At 38.8% G+C, this 18,600-nt stretch overlaps 1 protein-coding gene across 3 annotated transcripts in view; it reads left to right on the top strand.

Moving 5' to 3' along the window:
• Positions 1-15,923, top strand: part of TULP3 (TUB like protein 3) — a 32,895-nt gene extending 16,972 nt beyond the window's left edge. For all 3 annotated transcript variants that reach the window (XM_080360356.1, XM_080360358.1, XM_080360357.1), the window contains 9 exons: positions 982-1,144; positions 3,085-3,261; positions 5,073-5,203; positions 7,708-7,905; positions 8,403-8,515; positions 8,905-9,019; positions 10,914-11,012; positions 13,162-13,333; positions 13,825-15,923. In XM_080360356.1, the coding sequence (XP_080216482.1) occupies positions 982-1,144; positions 3,085-3,261; positions 5,073-5,203; positions 7,708-7,905; positions 8,403-8,515; positions 8,905-9,019; positions 10,914-11,012; positions 13,162-13,333; positions 13,825-13,958 (1,302 nt within the window). In that variant the 3' untranslated portion in view covers positions 13,959-15,923. The remainder of the gene's footprint in view (positions 1-981; positions 1,145-3,084; positions 3,262-5,072; positions 5,204-7,707; positions 7,906-8,402; positions 8,516-8,904; positions 9,020-10,913; positions 11,013-13,161; positions 13,334-13,824) is intronic.
• The last annotated feature ends 2,677 nt before the right edge of the window (positions 15,924-18,600 follow it).

Genomic DNA, 18,600 nt, shown 5'->3' with positions numbered 1-18,600 from the left:
TTCTCTTAATACAACGTTACCTTAATTCCACAAAACAGGCAGGAAAAATTATACATTCCCTGTATGCACAGGAAGTTGCCCTAAATGACAGAATGTTTAGTCCAATCATAACTGCAGTGGAAAGACCAAAGAGTCCTTGTGACCTGTTTTGCCCACTCTATCAGCTTAAGTAAGTAGGATGCATGGAGTAATAAAATTGCATGACCATGCTGTATCTTATAACATTTACTTTGTGAAATGTTTCATATTGGATTATAAATGACTGCTGAATTTGTCTATTTATATTAAGGATTGCTGCAGTTAGACTGAATGAAAGGAGTTTAAATTATCTGCTGGTGGTCTCAGGATAGATCAGAAAATACACACATATCATTCTCATCACCCATGAACCATTGATGAAGAATCAAAGGCAATGTCTCACTCCAAAGACACAGTGACATCTCTGTCTAGGATTTTTGTAAGATATTACAAGGGTATTTCAGGTTTATTGGAGATCCTGACTGATCAGTGGCATGTAATTGCCAATTGCTGAGGCATGGTTTCTGCCTCTCTGGATCATAGAATCATAGAATGTCCTGAGTTGGAAGGGACCGACAAGGAACATCAAGTCCAACTCCTATCCCTGCATATGACAACCCCAAAATTCACATCATGTGTCTGAGAGCATTGTCCAATCACTTCTTGAACACTGTCAGGCTTGGGGCTGTGACTACCTCCCTGGAGAGCATGTTCCAGTGCTCCAGCACCCTCTGGGTAAAGAACCTTTTCCTAATGTCCAACCTGAACCTCCCCTGGCACATCTTCCTGTCATTCCCTGAGATGCTATCATTAATCACCAGAAAGAAGAGATCAGCACCTGCCCCTCCTCCTCCCGTTGTGAGGAAACGGTAGGTGGCGATGAGGTCTCTCCTCAGTCTACTCCAGGCTGAACAAACCTAGTGGTTACTCATCCTTATTTCATGTTTTTTCTTACTCTCTCAGAGAGCTCTTCTAGAGAAGAAGCAGAGGAAGAAACGTCTTGATCCCTTGATGGTACAGCCAAATCCTGAGGCAAAGCTGTGTAGGTCAAAGCCCAAAGGGCCTGAGGAGCAGACTCCTTTAGTAGAAAGTCCTGCACCTTTCCACAGTGAAGTTATGTTGCATGGTAAGTAATCAACTGGTTAGCAACAATGTTCCTCAAAATGTCAGTGCATTTTATGTAACAGATGGGTACCTACATTGCTGTGACAGTGGTCAAGTGATAAACAACATTCATTACACACCTTTATATGTACAGAAGTAGCATTGTAGTACAGTATGGTTGAGCAACACTGAACTGTAAAAGCAAACAAAAGCATTAACCTGGATTTTGTGACAGCTGAGAATGTATCTTCATGTGCCTTTGAGTAGTCCCTCCCTTGTGTTAGGCTAAGAAAAACTGTAGAAATGGGTTAGGAACTTCTATAAAGGCAGGGAGATACAAATCTGTAGCAAGATAGTATTTTGAAGCTGTAGGGTAAAGAAAAGGGAACTAGCGACTGCCTGTACTTTCCTTCACTGTATCATGCTATATATCTCAAGACTGCATATGACTGAATGATGAAGTAAACAAGAGCAAAACAAAAGTCTTAAGAATACCGAATTAGGTTCTTGGTGGTTTTTACCTCATCTATTGTTTTCTGTGGGCTTCAGGGAGACAACTGAAACATCACAAGCTGTAGAGGTCTAGAAAGCCACAAGCACAAAGGTGGTATCGAAGGCAATAACCCGGTGGTCTCAAAACATTACAGTAAAATAGTGACCATTCTGTTAGGAGTGAAAAGAAATGCAGTAGTGACAGCCTTAAAACTTGCATGTCGCAGGATGGAAAAAAAAAACCAGCAATGAAATGCCTATATTCCAGTGGAAACATCAGGAAGTAGTTTATCAGAGTGAGGATCCATTCAGCCCATCAAGAAAGTAACAGGAAACATCCTAAGGCTTTGAGATGTATGTTATCGCAGGATGTTATAATAACACCACTATATTAATAGGGAATTAAAGCGTAGAGTAGAATTTTAACAGCCCAAACAAAACAGCAGTACCTGATTGGAAGGTCACATTTGGAACTATGTTATCCCCTGCCTTTTGAATGCTTTTCTTGTTCTCCAGACGTCTTTCATGATCATAGGATGGGGAGGAGTGTGGTGATGTGGATGGTATCATTTATGTGTTTAAAATCAGGTGGGAGAAAGCTTCTGTTGAAAGACACTTTTAAGTGGAAAAGAGAGTGAGATAAAAGATTGATATAACTTCTGAGTTAGGAAACTTCAGTAGTACTGAAACTACAAGAAAGAAAAATGAGAACTGCTTCCTCACTAGCTTCCGTAGTACTTCAGTAGTAACAAATCCTGTTAAAAAGTGGTAACAGCAGTAAACATGTCAGAAATCTGATGACTAGATAAAGCAGTAAAGTTTTAAGAAAGCAAGCAGTGGGAAAGCAAGAAATCCAAAGCTGGAACTACATTTACATATTGTGCACTACACAAACATGTATAAAGTATTATGCCAGCCCCTGACATCAAGACATCTTCACCAATTACAAAGTGCAGTGCACAGCTGTGTTGCATGATTAAACATGAAAACTTCATTTCTACCAAAAAGATAGAGGGCATACATTTACTGTTTTTCTGCCTGTGGGTTTAGATATTTTTATCATATTGATTTGTGATGTTCACTGTAGAGCACTCACTTACTGGCACAGGAGTAAACAAGGAACCTGAAGGAAAAGAAAATAAGAGTAGTTTCCCATAAATAAGTTGAAAGATATCAAGGTGCATGACAAATACAACTAGTTTAAATTGCTTAAGGCCTTGTGAAAAGGTAGATACAATCACTATATTTATAAATGGAGAAACTGATGCCTGATATGTTTAAGGTAATAGGTGGTCTATACCAGAATCAGGCCTTACTCCTCTTAAGTCTTCTGGCAGAACCTGAACAAGTATATATCAATACTTTAAAGGGATGCTTGAGCAAAGAAAAATGAAAAGCAGAACCATCCTGGAATGTGTCTTTAGCCATAAAAAAATAGACTTTAGTATTCCATTTCCTTTTGACCGGCAGGCATTGATGGACCGGCTGCCTTCCTGAAATCAGAAGTGCAAGATTTGGATACCAAGCTCCAAAATCTCTGTGCTGGATCTTCCAAAACAGAAGACAATGCAGATCAGGAAGATTATGGAGAGGCTCTAACAGACACATCAGGCAAGCCAGATCTGCAAGAAATCTTACAGAAACGAGGTAACAGATTATAAGGACAAAGGTCTTTTTGGGGGCTTTTCTACTTCTTATGTTTTTTTTTCAGTAGCATTAGAAAAACTAGAAAATATGAGGAATCATGAAACAAGTATCTGGATATTACTTTTAAATGCAGAGCTAGTAGAATCTATAGCATGTGGAAATGCAGAATTGCAGTTCCTTCTTCTGATATTAATTGGAGCATACCAATTACATTTTAAAGGTTTATCAATGTGCTGTATAATTTCTGACCTTTCCAAAGAGCTGGTGACAAAATGCTATGCTTCACATTTTCTAACATTTGCCATATTTTTATTCCAGATATATTATATCTGGATACAATGCTTGAATATTTTCACAACAGCAGAACCCTCTGTAGCCAGTAAATGCTGTAATTTAACTGTTTAGGAGAGTAACAGGAAAGGTGTTTTTCCTGAGTCAGAAGCTTTTGCAATCAACAGTTTTAGAGTTTTGTATTCAGTTTCCCAGTGGAGTGTCCATCTCTGTCTGCCAAGTACTTAATGTTTCTGCCAGTGCCACAGGAAACTTTTTTTGTTGCATGCAGCCTAAGCACTTTGCAACAAAATAATGGCTACTGTTTAATAAGGTACATGGCTTGTTTTTATTTTGCAGAGCCTGTCTTCCAGAATGTTTCCAGTATACTTTATGTGTTAAGGTACTACCATATATAGAAGGATGGAAATACTTCCATTCGTTTGTGAGATGCAACAGCTGCTTACCTATGGATAGCAACATTATCCAAGAGTTAGTAAAGGAAGCAAGAGAAAAATATCCAGAAACTTCAGGGGAAATTAGTGGAGGTAGAATATAAACAGTGAATTTTAATATTGGCTGGAGTACTAGGGTTAATGCATTTCCTCTTTCTGACAGGTTGTTAAAGCTATATTTTTCTGTTTGATCTGAGTCAACTTCCAGCAATGCCCCTTCTATGCGGTGCCATGTGGGAGCACTGTTTTAATATTGTCTCTCAGAAATTAATTCAGCTTAGCAGGCTGTGTTCATTTGCTATAGTGCTTAATGTCCTTTTCCATTCTACAACCAAATTAAAGAATGGGATCGCAGAACCAAATTATGCAGTTTCAAGCGGAAGGAAACACCAAACAGTGATGTCTACAGCAGATATTTTTAAAAATGTCTTTATCTTATTTAGTTATATACCCACAGTCATCCCTACATAACTGTGCTGAGGTTTAACCTTAAATAAATGAGTATTAGAGCTACTCATGTGCACTTCTATTTTAAAAATCAAATCATTAGTAGTATTCATGAGACCCAAGTTATTGCTACTGATGTAAAACCAGGAGGGGCCCTTACTGCAAAATTATCGTGCTCCATTTCAGTGTGTATAAGACTAAGAGGAAATGGTAAAGGATGTAAACTCTGTAGAGTCCAACTTATGGCATAGGTGTTAGCATATTGATCTGGATTTTCTTTTTTTGTTCTTAAGACATGGAGGGCTTTTTGTGTGAAAATAGACAAAATTAATTCAGTAACAGCATACACTAAGCAGTATGCTATATCTTGTAATATCATGTAAAATATGTATTAATAAAACCCTGACATCTGCTTAATCATCTGCACAGTGACAGCTGCCCAATGGCACCAGGAGGTTGAATTACAAGGCCCAGGAAGCAATATGTAGCACATTAAGAAAATCAGCAGTTGAAACAACAGAAATTAATTAAAAGAGCAAGAGTTGAATGGCTTTGCAAGAGTAATATATGAATTAGTGATCCCATGAACTCATGACACCTTCTTCCAGAGGTTAACTGTTTGATCCTGCATTCTGACAGGAATTTCAGGCAGTCTGAATTTTGATGAGGAGGACACAGAAGAAGAGGAAGCTGGTAAGAGACCAGCATCTCATTCTCCGTATCCTGAATCTGAGAGGCCTAGTTCTGCAACCAGCGAGAAATCTTTTGCAGTAAGTGTATAAAAATACATTTCTGATGATGGCTGGGCACATGCTTGATTTTAGTACTAACCCCTTGAGCAGTGAGTCAAAAAAAGTAGTAGTTGCAACTACAGTAGCTAGTTTATTAATCCTTGAAGGCAGAAGAAGGTCATGACTGTTAGGTTATCTGACTGAGAGGGCCTTTGAGTTAAATACAAAGACCTAGTAATGACCAAAAGAACAACAGTGGGTGGAGGAAGCCAAGTAGCCTGATCAGTGAAGGTGGGAACATAATCAGCTGCTCTTATGACCCTCAAAGGAGACAAATTAGGCCATTTTCTCTGGTGTAAAATCCACCAAGATGACTAACAGAAACTGAAATGCCATGCAAACTTAGGAGAGTTAACTGCCTGAAGATTTGTAGCATTTATTGTGGGATGCAAGGAGGACCAGAATTTTGGGATGAAACAGAGAATTCTGGGATTGGACAAAACTTTTTATAGGGTGTTTAGGGGAAGGGACTCAAGAGGGACAAGAAAGAGGTCAAGGTGGATCAGAGTGATAAGCATGGGAAAATAGGGAGTAAAGGGGTTAAAAAGTACTTGATGCATGTAAACAGCTGCAAGACAGTATGATTGTGTGGCCAAGCCTTGTGCCTGATTACTGCAGCATATCCTGCCATCTTCTAAAACTCTGGTTCTAACTATTTCCTGTGTTAATGTGTTCCTGTGTTCATGTGTGTGTGTGAGATACATACACATATATACTGACAAACTATATGGTGGACTGTGTGAGTTGGAAGAGACCAGCATCAGGAACACCCAGGATCTGAGGTGTTAAATAAAGGGCATAGGGTTTGGGCATGAATGCTGGACAGCCTTAAAAGTCCATGCTACTATTCAGAATACCTGTGTGAGTATATTTGTGAGGTGATTGTGTGTGTTGTGCTACACCAGTGGGTGGGGAGTACAAGAGGTCTGGCTGTTAAGTATTTGGGAGACTGGGCTATGGGTGTCAACTGCTGGAGATGCAGTGTAGGGGGTGCTGGAGGTGGGGAGGGTTGAGACCCACTAGTGAATTTCAAGTCTGTGTGAATCTCTCTGTATTCATTCATACTTCCTACTAAGTGTACCTGGGAATGGGGATAAACCAGCAACCCCATCTTCAAGTTCCAGTAGTGGAGGAATCTCCTGGGCTCTACAGTCCCAAAGATTCAGCTACCTCTAAGAAAAAAATACTTTGATGATGCATACCAAATTTCCATTAGTATTACAGTTCCTTTGGTGACCATAGCTGGCATCCTGACTGTATGCATTGTTTTAAGGTTCTTCCAGCATTTAGTTGAGGTGGTTCCACCATCAGCTTACTCTGTTTCTGCTACTCTTCTGAACCAACGTAATCTCAATGCTCATTTCAGTCATAAAAATCCCAGCCTGTCTTACTGCAGCATCTACCAGTCCAGTTTATCATTGTGCTGTTTTGACTGAAAATGTGGTAATTTTCTTTGTGCAGTTAGAAACCTTCCTTTTTCATAGCTAGCATGCTCATTATTTGGCCCTGGTTTGAGAACAAGCAGATAACACCCCAGCACAGAGTTAATGTTTTTAATTGCTCTGGTCTGAGAGCCAAGGACATTCTGAGTGCTCTGCCCACAGGTGTGAAGCATCAAGGAAGGGAGGGCAGAGCTTGACTGACATCCAGACTGATCAATGAGAGTATTCCATCCCATTAGCATCATGCTTCAGATTTAAGAGTGGGGCCTTCTGGTTTCTCACACTCCTCTGCTCTTCTGCTTTTCTCTCTTTCTCTGGGGGTAGCCGGAGAAGTTTGGTCGGGACGTTTAGCTCGGCCTTTTGCCATCCTGCAGAGGCCTCTGGGCTTTTCTTTTTCCTCTTTTCTCTCTCCGGGATCGGCTGTGGAACCAGGTGCTGTTTCCTGGGACTCACTGCTCAGCGTGTTTGTGAGGAATAGCCTTGAGTATCTTTTATTTCTATTTCATATATATATATATATATATATATATATATATATTTACTAGTAGTGTATTAGTATTTTGTTATTGTATTAAACTGTGTTTATCTCAATCCAAGCTTCTCCCTTCCCTTTTCATTCTCTCGCTTTTTGGGGGAGGAGATGAGTGAGTGGCTATTGTGGTTTTATTGCTAGCTCCAGTTAAACAATGACAATCGTGCTGCCTATTTCCTACAGTGCTTGAAGCTCTAAAAGCAGAAAGGCTCTTTGCTTAGAATATTTCCAGTATCTCATAATATTTTTCCCTTCTTAGCAATTTACTCATGCCTGGTTAATGGGTACTTTTTCTCCCCATCCCTTGGAGGGCTAATCTTTCCTCAGAGTTAAAGTCACTTTCAGCCACTTTCTGGAGGGAAACACGAGTGGCCTTTCATTTAACCTCCCTTTCCCAAATACCTTCTTGAGACACGACATCTTCTGTTTCAACAGACCTTTCTTTTCTTTGGGAATACCAGAACCTTGGATCTGATATTAATTTGCTAATATGATGGTTCTTCCCACAGGAAACAGGTGCTTCCTGTAGTCCATCCACTCAGACAGACACACAGCTGGGAGAAGTAGAGAACTTGGAGAATTTTGCATTATGCCCTGCACCCCGTGGTATTACAGTCAAGTGTCGAATCACTAGAGATAAGAAGGGAATGGACCGTGGCCTCTTTCCTACTTATTACATGCATCTGGAAAGAGACGACAACAGAAAGGTATTGGAAACAGCACACAGTTATCTTGGCTATTGTACTGCTACCACAGAACACTTTTGGTGTAAGAGAGAGCTTCTGGTAAAAAAAACCACCAGAAGCTTAGGAGAGCCAGCATACAGATTAGGACAGCTTATATTTGGCTAAAGCATTAAGCAGGGAATTGATGATGAAGGGATGATGAGGGAATGAAAGATGAAATTTTAAAAGTATGAAAAAGTCAACGATAAAGAAGAGCAGGGAGACTGAGATGCTCCAGAAGAAAAGGGGGGAAGACTAGAAAGGACAGTTGTATTAAATCTAGACTGCTGAGTGAGCTGATTGGAGGAACAGGATTTCAGGGTGTGCACTTGTGGAAGAGATCAAAACTTTGGAGACAGTAATAACAGCACAGAACAAAAAGGACAATGGATGTGGGAAATGGAGAGATAACAGTTTGGATAGCAATACCTCTGCATTCTTACAAAACTCCGGTCTTGATCAAAGTTTTGTATTTCCAGACATTCCTTCTTGCAGGGAGAAAACGAAAAAAGAGCAAAACATCCAATTACCTCATATCAGTTGATCCAACTGATTTATCTCGGGAAGGGGAAAGTTTCATTGGAAAACTCAGGTGAGAACCACAGGTGAAAACTAGTGACAGGAGAGATAGGATTTTCTTTTTAGTCGAGTTGGGGTTATAAATAGCAATCTGGTATCAATTTAGAAAGAGTGAACTTGCATTGGCCTGCTTAATGAAATCTGTATCCACATGGTTTGGCAGCCTTTCTTCAGTATTACCATTGACTGTGGCAATTCAGAGAAAGAATTCTGGCTTGATGCATTTCTAGGATAGGTTACAACCTCAGTTTGATATGGGCACTTGCTCCTTACTGAGTTGGCAATAGGAAGATTCAGATAGCAGAAGGTGTGTGTTTTCACTGTGCTGTATAAATACCTTCAGAAGATGACATAACTTTCCACTGATGCCTCTCTCTTTGTCTTTCCAAAACCTGACATTAGGTCAAACCTCATGGGAACTAAATTTACAGTCTATGACCATGGAGTTAGCCCAGTCAAGGCACAAGGTCTAGTGGAGAAGGCTTATATGAGACAGGAGCTTGCAGCTATTTGTTATGTAAGTAGTGCCTCTCCCCTTTTGCCCCTTCCTTTTTTGCTGCCTGGTTACCGAGGAAACCAGGCCCACAAAATCATACTTCCTGGCAGCCTCCCCCACTTAGCTTTGGAACCAACTGACCAATTTGAACCAGATACAACAAAGGGCAGAGGCCTCAAAGACAAGTTCTTACAAGTTTAATGAAAAAAAAGAGTTAATGCCAGGGGAGAGAGAGAGACACAAACTAACAGCCCAATGACCACCTTACCTGGCCTGTCGTTTGGTGTGTGGCTATTCAGCATATCCTTTGCATAGAGCCAGCCAAAGCATGAACTGCATGTTGTCCAGCTGGTATCTGGTGGACACGAAAAAGGCATTGGGAGTACCCAGTGAAGAAGAATTATGTTTTGCAGAACCAAAGGCATTTTGGTGGATAGGAAGAAGCTGGCATTATTTCAGTAGCAGCTGAAAGGTGTTGGTAAGGATATGTTTCCAAGGGAAATCGTGATTCGCTAGCTTTGTCCTGGAGATGTTTTCTTTTTCTAGTCTTGTGCATCACCTCACTCTAGGCTTCAGGGTGAGGAGGCACTAGTGGCAACTCTAGAATTATGTGAAGGATCTCAACATCACATTGTTTCATATTCCAATCTTAAAGTTTGAGTAAAATTTGAGGTTCTTTACAAAATGCTGTCCAGTCAAGTGAAGGAGTTTTACTTTTATCACAGGTACAGCAGCAGAAATTTAAAGGCACACTAGCCTACTGAAGCATGATCTAGATTTTTTTTACTGTTGATCTTGGTGCCACTTGGGAAAAAAAAATATGTGATAATTCTAGTACTAGCCTGTTTAAAGAAGTATCACTAGATTTGTATTATATACAGTATTCTTCAGTTTTGTACGTAACTGTACACAGCAAGGTGTTAAAATTACTACAGCAGATAATACGAAGTCAGCTTTTCAGATTTCTGAACTTTTATCTACAAGAAGTTTGTAAAGTTTATATATGTATAAAATCAGTACCCTCATTCTCATATATGTCCCTAGATTTTCTGAAGTGAAATAATAGAGGTTGCAATTCCAAAGACCTGTGTGTAAAATGCACTAGCATGTTAGGAGAAGCTATATCACTCCTATCAATAGATTCAGTACTTCAAAAAGATTCTGGCTTTTCAATTGGTCTTTAGGAATTTTAAAGGTTGTCATTGACATTGTTACAGAACACTTTAAATGGACCCTTGGATTTTGGTTGACATTATTAAATGGGTGGTTTGAGAATGCCAAGACTTCTTCCTTTGCTTTTTATACTAAACCCACTTGGAGTAGCATCCTGAAGTACTCTGAAAAAATCTGCTTGTTTTAAGATTGAAGCTTGGACAGATGCTGAATACTTTGCCTTCTGGGTCTGTTCTTGGTCATTTATGAAAGTGTGATTTGAGAGAAAATTGTAGGCATGTTCTTAAACACAAAAACCAACACCTAAAGAAGAATGTCAGTCATTCTTCAGGAACATTTTAGCCTAAATGCTGATATATAGACTTGAGTCAAAGATATTTGCCTTTTATCATACTTAACACTTGTTCACTACCAGGATTTTAACATGTTTTTGCCCCAGATACAAAAATTTATGTCTGCAAATTACACTTGTTTGATTTCATTATAAATGTTTCTTTAGGATAACAGATGTGCTCTCAGTTAGCTAACAGTATGTATGCCTTTTAATGCAGTTCACAAAATGGGAGAGAAAGCTATTCTCAGTCATTAAACACAGTTCTAGTTAGATAACTGGTACTACAGTTGCAGCTAGCACATCTCTAAAGCCAATATAAATGTGGATTCAAATACAGTTTTGCTGCCATTCCTTCTTTGAGATTGAGTATCCCATTTACTGAAAATAATGTCTTTCCTTGTCTTTCAGGAAACCAATGTGTTAGGATTCAAGGGTCCCAGAAAAATGTCTGTGATCATTCCAGGAATGAATATGAATCATAAGCGAATTCCAATCCATCCACGAAACGTGAGTTATGGAGTATGGTCATGTTTCAGATTGGAGGAAGAGGTTAAAACTTTCTGGAAGAGGTTTGGGTGTCACTGACAAGTAAGGTTTTTAGTGCAGGGTTGTTAATACCCTAGGCTTTAGCGAGTTTCATAGAGAGTAAATACCATGTAGCCTGAAGGTGTTGATCAATTTTTTTTACCTAATTTGCAGCTTTCTGAATAGTGTTGGTATCCTTACTTGTCCTTTGGTCAGCGTAAGTATTATTTAGTTAGCTATTGCAATGGCTAGTGTGTGGTGTCGCTGTTGCACCTACAATGCCTCCTCATGAGCAGGACTCTTATTATGCTGAGAGCTGGATGAACACAGAACAAACTTGCTTCTCCCAGGAGCTTACATTCTTAGCCAGTATTACAACAGATAGATAATAAGTAGATAAGGTGGTATTCTGGTGTAGTAGCAAGAGAGTAAATACATTTTTGATCAGAATGGTAGTATCTTTGTAGGAATCACAGAAAAGGAGGGTTCTTTAAGGAGAAAGTGGGATGAGGAGAAGGATGGAGTTTTGTGGTGATTATTTAGCGAGGATTTCTCATACATATGGGGAACATTATAGCTAAAAGCTTACAGAACAGTATCTGAAGATATATTAAGGTATATGATTAAAATAACGCAGCTTCCTTAATGTGGGTTTTATGTTTGGTGCAACAGAAGACAAAAAGGCAGGAAAGACAGGTGCAAAATGAAAGACATGGTCAGTGTTTTAAGCTAATAATAGTTTTGGAGACATGTTGTGAGTAGATATGAGTAGGACAAGAGTGTATTTGTTGAGTTCAGAGAAAAAAAATCAAGACGAGAAACTCAGAGTCATGAGAGACTGGAAAACATGTTTGATTTTGTTGAATGGACAGGAAAATTGTATCTGGAGGTGGTAATTTATTAATCATCTTTCAATTGGCATTGCCATCTCCCTCATCAGTACAGTAGTGATTCAATGGCCCTGCCTTTATATTTCTTCGGTTTTGTTTTCCCAACTGTTTTGCCAGCAGGCAAGTGTACTGATAGTAGATAAGGCTAAAACACAAAGTGGTTCCGAAAAGCTGGCAAAGCTTTCAGGTTAGGGGTTTGACTCTGTTTTTATCTTCCTTCTCTGCAGTGAAGACTGCCCCTACTTTAAAGGAGGAAAAATTGTATCTAAATGCACTAAGGTGCCAATTCTCAAAGTTCTTTTTATGTTTTTAAAAAGTAAATAGGGATAAAAATAAATATATAAACTAACATTTAAATTGAACTGTAAGTTTTATGTAGGTTATCCTCAAAAGTCCACTATCATATCTATATACAATACTAAAACTATGCCTGTATCAGTCAGACCTCCACAGCAGGTTGTTTTCTGATCATTTTTCCCATTAAAAAACTTCAGTTTGGATTATTTTTCTTAAGAGTTTTAGCATATATTATTTAAGTTTGGATTTACTTGTTGCAGAACTTTTAAAATTAAGTCATATGTCATGTGTTTCACTACTATTTACAGCTTCTTGTAATTCATTCTGTTTGTCAAATGTAATGTGCTGGTTTACCTCCTTTTTGTATCTTTTTGTTTTTACTTTCTCTATTTTTCATATTGTGCATCACTTATTAGACCCACTAGGATGACATTTAACCTACTTATGGCATACTTACAGCCCGCTGTAGCCTTCGGACTTTCTACTGAAGCACCCTAGGGCCTGGCACTATGCAGTTAATTGTAGATTATTTTCTTTTGTTACAGAGTTTAGGATATTAGAAATGAAAAGTGGATCCAACAGGATCAGAGAAAGCTTACAAGATTCAGGAAGGATTCCTGCCAGCAGGGTGGCAGTCCTCTGTGGCTTGTGAATTGCTCTCTTTCATGTACATACACTTCTTTCTCTTTACTATTTTTTTTTTTTTTTTTTTCTCATGTGAGTGGAAATATGGTGATAGATTGAGTGAAAAGGAATGCCTGGACTGAAAAAGCATGAAAGTATCTTCCTGGTACTTGCAGGAAATTTTCAGTAGCACTGAGTTTAAGTGCTGTCATGTTTGATTAAACAGGGAATGACCTTCAAGTGTGCACACACATGAGAGAGGCAGTACTCGAAAGCAGACCCATTCCAATCTGATAAATATATTTATTTATTCTGAACAGGAACATGAGAGTCTGCTATCAAAATGGCAAAGCAAAAATTTAGAGAACCTCATTGAGTTGCACAACAAGGCTCCAGTCTGGAATGATGATACTCAATCCTATGTTTTGAACTTCCATGGGAGAGTCACTCAGGCCTCAGTGAAGAACTTCCAGATTGTCCATGACAATGACCGTAAGAGTCTGGTGGAGAGTGTGGTGGGCTTATTCAAACAGAGAAAACCCAATTTATTTCATAAGGTATTGGAGGAATAGGACATTATTCCTGGAGAAGGGAGAATGGGTGGAGCAATTCAGCTCAGCGTTACTGGGGACTTCTTAGCTGTCAAGAAAATGATAAACTCATTTTTCTAGGGTGAGTACAGAGACTGCTGTCAATAGCTGCAGCAAAAGAGGGGGAAAATGTAAGCTTCCTGAAGGGAAAAAAAGAAAAGGATTAATGTGGCATCTTCAGCCCAGCAAGCTTTTGTTCTGAGAAGAAAGGTAATCTCTAGAATAATGCAGTCACTCTAGATGACAGATTTCAGGGCCAGTTTGGTGAGAAAGGATGGATACAACAACCACATGTATTTGGGACTGTCAGACATGGTTTTTTGTTTGTGGTTGCTTTTGTTTGTTTGTTTCACTGTGATATTGCTTGTCTCTGAATCTTCCTTTTCTCTCCAGCTGACTACATTGTGATGCAGTTTGGTCGTGTAGCAGAAGATGTGTTCACTCTGGACTATAATTATCCTCTTTGTGCTCTTCAGGCCTTTGCTATTGGACTCTCCAGCTTTGATAGTAAATTGGCTTGTGAATGAGAGACAACAGACTCGAAACATGGAACTTGCTCCCATCCCTGCATCTTGTTGCAGGAGTTCCAGGTGGAGTAATGAAAAGCACTTTGGGGAGGGAAAGAAACTGGAGGATGGACTTCTGCAGGCTTGTTAGAAAGCAAATACCAGGCCTCAGAGCATTATGGTTGTTGACAGCAGACCATCTTAGGAGACTGTCCCAAGTCTGAGCAGTCTCTGTATGTATTATGGAAGAACAAGGAATATGGGTGATGTTTTTGTCATCGGTATTGATTCTGCTTTCAGAATCCTTGTAACAGATGCTGCGTGAAAGTGGGCTAAGGAATTTAGCCCACTAATTGGAACTCCTTGCATCTAGGGTTAGAAAAATAATGTTTTGATGTTCATATACCTTGGAACTTCCACAGTGCCACTGGAGATGATGCTACTGATCTGATCAGGAACTCCCGAGTTCCTCATCAGATGAATTCAGAAAAAAGGAGGACAGTTATTGGCATATGTTCTCTTTTAGTCTGTATAGCATTTTGCTGTCTGCTACAACAGTCATGCACAGAAGGATCCAAGTTATGGCTCTGTGCAACCATAGGTAATGTCCAACAAATACAGAGCTGGAATGAGACACTGGCTCTAATAAAACACTTTTCTCTTCCTCTGTGGGATGATTCTCTGTTAAAGCTGATAGTCTAGTTCCCTTTCATTATTCTAGTTGTTCCATATCCCTTGATAGTCTTTTTACCAAATAAAGATCAATCAAATCTCAAACACTCCCTTTTCAGTTGGTGATATTATAACGATTGCTGTTTCTGTTAACTGTTAACTTTTAACCATGTGAAAAATGAGACTGAATAGATGGTAGAATCTGACTAAATTTGGCAGAAGGTAGTATTGTAACAATATATAGTACTGTTCCTGAAAAGCAGTGTTCTGATTGAGTGAATCTAGCCTGTAAGCTGATCATAAATATATTTTAATGTGTCCATTTTTTGTAAAATTTGCTATATTTTTAGGAATAAGTTAGTGATTCATTTTTTTTTTAATGTGATATTATCTCAAGTCATGACATACTAAAGTAGATTTTATGTAAGTAGTTTTAATGAGACTGTAAGAAGGAGTTACCTCAAAAGGAGACTGCAGCTATTTTCAAAGGCATCAGTAAGTATTAAAAAATTAATAAATGTATCATGGGGCTTTGCAATGTGTCGTTCCAGTGTTCCATTTTTAATGTTGGATGTACAATATGGAGACTGCAGGTCACAGCATGGAATGTGTCTTGATTCATATGGCCTTGATTCATCAGAGTGAATTGCTGCACACTGTGACTTGTAAGCCTCGTAGTGTACACATCTGCTGTGTACTAGAGCAGAGAACAGTAAATATCTTGCCTGTTTCTTGGCCATTATGCATATTCATGATGATCTTGGAAAACTCTCTCCCTTTATTGAGACAAGACAGACATTCCGCAGATTTGTAAATTGTCATTGTCAGCTGAATAATTCTGTTTCAAGCGCCAAAGAGACAGATTTATTGCTTTTGGTCTCTGGAGTCTTTGCAGTGGTAGATATAACTTGCTCTTTCAAAATAATGAAACTTTGTGAAGACATTTTCTGATATTGCCAGGAAAAAAAAATGATGGTAATCATGTGTAAACTCTGTATTTAATTGTAAATTATTAACTGGCACTGAGAACTCCAGCTCGCCTATGTCCCAGATGACCGCTCTGCATTAGCTGGTGAGCCATTGTCTTGAGATGATCTCATCAGCAGAGCAGTCCACGAAGAGAACTTGAATCATGGATCTCTTTTGTGCCTTCATGTATTCCTGCTCATCAGCCCGGGGACAAGACCTGGCAGTGTTTTCCAGTTGTGCTTTTCTGAGTTCTTTGCTGATGGCTCTGCATTCCCTCCACCCATCCAGAAAAACTAAGTCAGTTTGTTACCTGTCTGATTATTCTTCTGATTACAACTGTGTGAAAGAAGCTGCCTTATGTTAGTTTGGGGCAACCTGAAGGTAGAGTGCGATTTTCTATTTCAAGATTATTTACTCTGTGCTCAGAAGGCCACAGTTGCATACCTTTACTCATCCTTTTAGTTAGGCTTGTCAGCAGTGGCTCTTCAAGCTATTTGTTGACATGTAGCATGGTCAGGGCCTCTGGGTCTCAGTCAAATTATGCAGACAGATGAACTGATTTAGTGCTTTTTTATGAGATACTGTTTTGTATTAGTTGTATTTATAACTTTTATATCTAAATGAAAATAAACTAATTTATATATTGAAAGAATCCTTGATTCTAAATGATTTTTGGTACAATTTTGCTGTCACTTGTGGGTGTTCTTTGTTCCTCCTGTATGAGATACTACCTCAGTTTCTTTGTTCCTCCGGTATGAGATACTACCTCAGTTTCTTTCTGTCGCCTCCTACCTCATCTTTATTCTTATTCCCCCTTTTCCTTTGTAATTCTCAATTATCTTAATTTGTGATGGTATTTTCATACACTTAGTCTGGGAATAAATGTAAGGTTAGTATCTCTAATACTATTTTTCCTCATCAGCAAGTCTTCCTCTATAGTTCTTGGTTCCCATTTGATTATCTCGTCAAGCTAATTGCACTTCTCTGTTTTTAATGTTTCTCCCAACATCCAGTTAAGGCTTTTGAGATGGTTCTTTATGCATTTTTCTACCCTCTGTCTAAACCTGTTCTAGTGTTGGAGTATAATACCATATATTTCTGAATCAAGAACTGAAATAATACAAGGCTAGGAGGAACATCAAGTTGAAGTAGTTGTTTTTCCCATTTCCAGTGGGAGATGTATCAACCTCAGTAAGAGGAGATATGCTGGTTCCGCTAATCAGAAATGGACGCAGTTGTCAAGGTGTAGGCCCTATTCTTCATACACCTCCTTTTTCCCACTATTTCCATCTGAGCCAAATTAGGTTTACTTGGGAGAGAAAACTGAGCAGGAAATACTACTGGGCATTTGCTCTTAGTACAGTAATATTAGTTGCTTATATGCAAACACAGCATTCTTGAAATCTCAAAGAGATACGAAAACAAAAAGTAACCATATAAAACTGTGAAATATGGATCCTGAAGGCATGCCTAGCAGACTAAAATAGCTCCTTGGCTCACAAAGACAGTGAATATTTTTTTGCTTTAGGCAGTCTCACTCTCATTGAAGTTTTGCTGCTAAATTTGGTAGCAGGGTTTTTTGTTACTGTTGCCATAATAATTACTTAGTGTGCTTCTCTATTTGCTGGTAGTAACAGCTCTGTAAATCTCTCAGTTGACATTGAATTAGGTTTCTTGTTCCTGGTATAGAAGACAAGCAAAGCTTTCCCTGTGATTTACAGGTCGCGAGCTAAGAGTTTGTGTGAAGTCTTGTGAAACTAAACTATGGACAGATTCCTTCTCTGACGGAGTCAGGAATCTCATCTACTCTGCCACAGTGTCAAACTGTTGTACATAACTGCAGTTTGTAACTACTACAGCTGAAACCCAGACCTAAGATCCTTAGGGTATGCTAGGGCCAAATGTTTTGGTCCAGCATATGTGATGAAGACAAGTAGAAAATTAACAGTGGTGTAAGGGCTTCCTTACTAACAGGAAGAACAGCCTGCCGCAACTGTGAACTGGTAAGAATTGAAAGGTTTGTCATGAAAGGGGACAGAGACCCTGTACCTACTCTTTCTGTTGTATCTCTTGAACTGTACAGCCTGTAGAGTTTTTGTCTTCTCATTCCATCCCTTAATGTGTTCTATATGGAAGTATTTGTTTCCCTCTGGAAGCTGGAGGTCACTGCTTTGGTCCCCAAATGGGAGAAAAATCCAGAGGCATACTAACTTCACCAAAATATATTAAGGTAAAGGCTATTATAATTGTAACCTGCTCTGGTAATTTAACATTTAATTTAGAGAATACATAAATGGGTGAATGTATTCTAGGGGACTGAATTTGTGATCATTTACTTTGATTAAATTAACACTTCTAGACAAGGCAAAACATTGCAGAGTCTGCAACATAAGAGCTTAAAATTATAAAGAAAACAAAGGATTTTTAAAAAAATGCTTAATCGAATTGAGCCCCTTATTTATTAAAGGGAAAGTAAGACTATTTTACTGTGAAAAATGACTTTATTTTAAAAGCTGCAGATGGTTGGGGAATTAAGTCTGATCAGCTTGCCCAACTTCCTCTTCTTTCTTCTCTAAGCAGAATAGTTTACTTCTGTATTATCACCAGTAAAGAAGAAAAAAAAAACCAACAAACCAACAACAAAAAACAACAACAAAAAATCCCAAACCAACAACAAAAAAACTACCACCAAACCCCCTCTATTCTCTTGAGTAGGTTTACATCTGCAATTGACTGGAGTCCTGCAAACAATTTGTGTGATGATTCACAGGAAGGAATAGGTTTCAGTTCCTTCTCTTTGAGCTATGTTTATTCTGTGGGGAAATGGGAGCAAAAGAATACTGTTAGTCACATGATCATGAGACCTGACCTAGAATTCACAGTGAACAGATGTGATGAGAAGTGAGCTACCTTTAATTTGTTTTTCATTAAATTACGCATTCTAAAATATGGCTTAGTAGAAACAGTGGCTGAGACTGTTACAGAACTTAAAATAACAAACAAAAGCACACAAAATAATTTC

This window comes from Nesoenas mayeri, assembly GCF_963082525.1.
Source record: "Nesoenas mayeri genome assembly, chromosome: 1".
Lineage (NCBI taxonomy): Eukaryota > Metazoa > Chordata > Aves > Columbiformes > Columbidae > Nesoenas > Nesoenas mayeri.
The sequence above is the reverse complement of the archived record's forward strand: the minus strand, read 5'-3'. Positions and strand labels throughout refer to the sequence as shown.